The sequence below is a fragment of the Pistacia vera genome, unplaced genomic scaffold (genome assembly GCF_008641045.1).
Source record: "Pistacia vera cultivar Batoury unplaced genomic scaffold, PisVer_v2 Contig435, whole genome shotgun sequence".
Lineage (NCBI taxonomy): Eukaryota > Viridiplantae > Streptophyta > Magnoliopsida > Sapindales > Anacardiaceae > Pistacia > Pistacia vera.
The window spans coordinates 206,201-211,665 of NW_022196263.1; the positions used below are offsets into that span (position 1 = coordinate 206,201).

Here is a 5,465-nt window from a genome sequence, read left to right on the forward strand (position 1 = left end):
TTTCAATATATATGTTCAGGTATGTTTTAATATTCATATTATTTTAGCCAAATACGCCTCACCTATACATCACATAGTTCTGGGCCTTATATGTAATTTGTTTTCCAATATCTTCCATTTCAATTGTTTTTGTTTTTTTTTTTTCAACATTTAAATATGTTTATTCTAGGGAAATCTCGTTGAAAAAGATTTTGACATAACAAGGGCAGCGGGTGGAGTCATTAGAAGAGCAGTTCAAAGAGAATATCAGGCTCATGTATCTGAAAACTACATGGAAATCCACTTTTTTTGGGCTGGGAAAGGGACTCGCTTTTCTGTTGACTATATATATGGACCCTCTATTTCGGCCATCAGTGCTACCCCAGGTTCAATAAATAGTAACTTCCTTGTTGTCCTTTTTTCCACATTTTGGTTGATTTCCTTGCATTATATAAGATGTTGAGTAAATTACTGAGTTTGATACAGATTTCAAGCCTACTCAAACCACTGAGAAGAATAGAACAAGCCTAATTGTGGGGATTGTTGTTGTTGTTGGGGTTGTATTTCTGTTACTTGTAATTTTCTTTGTTGTCCGAAGAAGAAAAAGGCCACAGATGGTTGATAACGGTAAATCAAAAGATCTTTGCTATCATTGACATCTTATCTATCATACTTACTAGCGATAAAAATACTGTCGTTAGTCTGCATCTGGTTCTTGTCTTTATTTAGATTGGCATCTTAGCCATATGTTGACTTAATCCTTTTAAAATGTTTGAATAAGAAGGTGAGTTACACAACTTATCAAGTAAACTCTAGCTCAAGCACAAGAAAGCTATTGTACAAAAAAAAGAACAATATATTTTACTAATGCTTGCTCAATTCATAAAGTAAAGTTCCATTAGTAAGTTCTTAAGTACATTACAAGACAAGAACTTGGATTCTAGGATAAGAACTTGGATTCTAGGTTAATTAAAAGGAACAGAACTATGCCAACTTTTTCAAATATATGGAACTAAGTTCTTGATAGTAAGCGACGTTTGTTGTTGATTTTTAGAGCTTCTCAGCATGGATGTTAGACCATACACTTTCAGTTATGCAGAACTAAAGACTGCTACAGAAGACTTTAGTTCTGCAAATAAGCTTGGACAAGGAGGGTATGGACCGGTTTATAAGGTAAGTCATTGTTCTAGTCAATGCCAAATGAGTAGTGAGCACATTTGGTGCCTTAAGATAAACTGTTTTTTTTTTTTCTAGAGCTAAATACAAGTTTCAGCATTACTTTTTGTCCTAGATTAACTTGAAAACACAATCTTTTTGGCTCCTTGAGTTCTGTTCTCTTTGGTTCATTAAATAAAGACAGGATGTGGTATTTGGTCAATTATAATCATTTAAAATTGATCAACTGTTAACTGATTTTTCTCATCATTTCAAGTTGAACAATTTACACAACAGGAAACGCTTAGTGATGGAAGAGTAATTGCTGTGAAGCAATTATCTATAGCATCTGACCACGGGAACAACCAATTTGCTACAGAAATTGCTACCATATCTGTCGTGCAGCACCGTAACCTAGTAAAACTTCATGGATGTTGTTATGAGGGAGAACAACGAATGCTTGTTTATGAATATCTGGAAAACGGCAGTCTTGATAAAGCTCTATTTGGTATGTGAATAGCATATATGTAGTACCAAGCTTTTCTTGTGAGTCCTAGCATTATTTGTCATGTCAATAACAATTGAAACTTTTGTGAATTTTGCAAAGCAAGAAAAGAAAGCTTGGTCCTTGACTGGTCAACGCGTTATGATATTTGTTTGGGAGTAGCAAGAGGTCTAGCTTATCTTCATGAGGAATCGAGGCTTCGAATTATACACAGAGATGTGAAAACCAGTAATATTCTGCTTGATGGTAATCTCATTCCCAAAATATCAGATTTTGGTTTGGCCAAACTTTTTGAAGATGAGAAGACTCACATAAGCACTCATGTGGCAGGGACATTGTAAGCCCTTTATAATTAACACCTAAAATTTATTAGAATATTATGTTTTTACATTCATTAGATTACTGAAATGAATTTTGCCTCTATTGTATTGATGTAGTGGATATCTTGCACCGGAGTATGTCATACGTGGACATCTTACGGAGAAGATTGATGTGTTTGCCTTTGGCATTATGATTCTAGAGGTTGTTAGTGGGAGGCCAAACTGGGATTCAAGCTTGGAAGAAGGGAAGAAGTATCTTCTTGGTTGGGTATGGATGACATTGCAGTATCAATTTTTTCTCTTTTTACTATTTTCTAGTACTTGATAAACAAATTTGAAAGAACCAAACAAGGCCAAATTTGTGTGTGTATACACACACACACACACACACACACACACATATATATAACCTTTTTCTTTTATTTTCTACTTCTCCTCCTTATCCAACTTCTATCTTTTCTACTTAATTCCCAGGCTTGGCACCTACACAAGAACAACTGCCAACTCGAACTAGTGGACTCAAAATTATCAGAATTATGTGAGAAAGAAGTTAAAGACCTAATAGGAGTAGCGCTTTTGTGTACTCAGACATTGCCCTCCTCGAGGCCATTGATGTCCCGCGTGATTGCTATGCTTTGTGGAGATATGGAAGTGAGTAGAGTAAATTCTAAGCCTGCATACTTGACAGAATGGGCATTTGATGATGTGACCACCTTTTTTAGTGATGATATAAATGAAGAATGTGAAGATACTAGCCATTACGTCTCCTCAACAAGGGTACCTAAAACGGATAAATCCCCAGAAATAAGTGATGCTGAAGCCCTGCTCCACTGATTGGCTTTTACTTTAGATTCCAGTTTTATTTCATGTTAGTTAGACACAACTGTTATTCATAATTTTAAAAAATTTAAGACCAATAAACTCTAGAAAAAATATACAGAATATATTTTGAACTACTTCTTGTTCAACAAGCACATCACTGAATCTTCATCAGGATATGGAAATTGATTTTGAATGACTTTGTCTTCAACAAGCACAGGGGCTAAAGCTTCACCAGGAAATTGAAATAAAGGACTTCTCCATGACATTACTGAAATAAAGGACTTCTCAATTGTTAGCCTCAGCCGTCGCCGCCTTCAGCGGCAGTCAAGTGTGAAAGCGTAAGGGTTTTGTTTTGGTAACGGCGCCAACTCTTTGGGAAGTGCCAATCTATGAAAACTAAAAAGGGGAATGGTAGATGAAAGGTCTTGTTTCGTTATCCAACTCTAGGGTTGTGCTCTGCAACCGAATGTCTGAGTTAGCTGACATCGTGACCCCTTCTACAGACGACCTCGGACTTGCTGGATTGTCAGGAAGTGGCAAGGGCGGAGAGGCCATGATGAGTGTGGCTGAGACAGGAACGGATGAAACTCGCCTGGAAGGAGATCTAGATGAGAAGTTGGCCGGTAAAGGGATGCACACCAGTGCTAAGGTGCTTGAGGTTATTAGGAGCCAGACTCACATTGTGGTTTGGGCGAGTGAGTTGGAGAAAGAAGGTGCCTGTAGAGGTGTCTTATTGAGACAAAATCTGCGGTGGAAGGACAAGCGCTCTACCTCTGCGAGTGAAGATGAAGATAGCCGTGATCACTTAAGGAGTCTTCTGGTGCGAAGGACTCGAACCACAGGGGATGTTAATTTTACGCTAGCGGCAGGACAAGAACAAGGAGGGTCTGTGGAGGAAATGGTTAAGGTTCAAAAGTTGAGCACGAGAAAAGGAGATGGGTTGATGGACTTGGGTCGTGGGGCCCGAGTTGGAGCAGGGGCCGAAGGACCTACACTCATGAACTGGGTTTTGGGCTGGAACATGATAAGGAGGATGGGCGTCATGGTAATGATGATGCTTTTAGTGGGGGGTTTTCTTTGGGCCAATTTAGGGCACTTGGGTAGGATTGTGGGGCGGGAATCAACATTACATAGGGGGAAGTTATTAAAAAGACGAGAAAATTTAGCTGCCCGGTCCCCCCAAGTATGTATTTAAGAAAATGGCCTTGAAACTATTCATCAAATATTTTATAATTTAGAGAAGATGACGTGGCATAGTTAGGATTAATTAAACACGTAAAATGGGTTAAAATGAAAAGATTAAAACATATGTGGGCCGAATTGTGAGCAGTTTTTGCAAGAACCGTGAAGCAGGATTAAGACAGATAGAAAAGGAGTTTATAGGGATCAGAATTCTTGACACTTTGGGCCAATTTCCTTCTACAAATGAAGAGAAAAGGCAATGGGGAAAAGGGTTTGATTGTTTAAGAGAATTCAAGCCAATAACTTTGAGTTTTTGCAACATTTCCCAAGCCAAGTCCTTGGTGAGTCTCTTCAGAGGAGGCTATTGGGTGCAAAATGAGAAGTGGAAGCTTACTCTGTACTGGAAATCCATGCCTTTGACCACAGCTTCCATTTGGGTGCCAATTTCAACATCAAGGTGACAACATAGATCAAGCCCACTTAATTTGTTAACTTATTGTGAATAGATTTGTGATTTAGTTGTGCAACTTGCCACCCTTTTTAAGTAATTGTTAGTTTACCCACAGCCAGAGGGCCAACAAATTTATTCTTGCCTTCTTGTCTTGGGAACCAAAATGTAATGTTCAATGACTTAGGGGACCAGAAAAACTTCATTTTTGGGGGCCAAAGTAAGTTCAACAATTGAGAGGGCCAAGAGAGACGCTTGAATTTATGGGGACGAATTTGATCAGTTTCTATATACAATTATGCCCGGTAAAATTGAACTCGACTTGATAACATGACACGAACCCAATTTGGTCTGTTTGACCAGTTTGACTTTTTAATTAAATATACTTTAGTAATTTTTTGTAATAAAGTACAAAAAAAAAAATATAATAAATAAGATGTAATATTTTGATTACCTATTTTATTTTTTAAAATTTTAACGTACTTGCTATAGTATTCTTCCTAATTTCTATTATCATTCAATGTAAAAAAAAAAAAAAATAGTCTCATTTTTTGTCCCCTAATCTTTATATTAAAATTCAATAGAGCTAATACTACTTTTAAATTTTTAAAATATAAATTTATAAAATTTAACGGTAAAATGTGGTGTTGTCATGCCTCATGCTTTATTAATATTTGTAGACGGCTTCAAGATGAAACTTTAGTGGAAAGATTAATTATATTTCACATAATAGATAATACATTGTCTAATTATTAGATGAAACTTTATGCATTTAGGTATATGGTCTAATATTCTCGTACAAAATTACTTATAAGAATTCTATAATATTATATTTCACCGTTTGATTTGAAAAACTTAAAAATAATTTGGGGGAAGCTTGTAGTGGATCGGGTTTGGCCGTAGACGTGGCAAAACAAGCGGGTGAGTTGAGTTAGGGTTGGGTCCAAACAAGTATGGATCCAAAATATTAGGCCCAGACTCTACCCTATGCAGGTTTAGGTGGACCTGCGGGTACCCATTTTTCCTCTCTCCAATTTTTAATTTTTGTAGTTAC

General features: G+C 36.9%; 1 protein-coding gene across 1 annotated transcript; it reads left to right on the top strand.

The window, feature by feature from the left end:
* Positions 1-210: 210 nt before the first annotated feature.
* On the top strand, positions 211-3,088 carry LOC116143932 (probable LRR receptor-like serine/threonine-protein kinase At1g56140). Its single transcript, XM_031429375.1, has 7 exons — positions 211-365; positions 466-606; positions 1,034-1,152; positions 1,432-1,642; positions 1,742-1,976; positions 2,077-2,227; positions 2,434-3,088. Exons 1-7 carry the CDS (start codon positions 272-274, stop codon positions 2,791-2,793), a joined length of 1,311 nt encoding a protein of 436 aa, XP_031285235.1. The 5' UTR covers positions 211-271; the 3' UTR covers positions 2,794-3,088.
* Positions 3,089-5,465: the final 2,377 nt, after the last annotated feature.

Bases quoted from the DNA above. Each gene is read 5' to 3' on its own strand.
- LOC116143932 (XM_031429375.1), top strand. From the start codon at position 272: ATGGAAATCCACTTTTTTTGGGCTGGGAAAGGGACTCGCTTTTCTGTT. The intron at 1,153-1,431 runs GTAAGTCATTGT...TTTACACAACAG, and splicing joins GGTATGGACCGGTTTATAAG to GAAACGCTTAGTGATGGAAG. The intron at 1,977-2,076 runs GTAAGCCCTTTA...GTATTGATGTAG, and splicing joins ACTCATGTGGCAGGGACATT to TGGATATCTTGCACCGGAGT.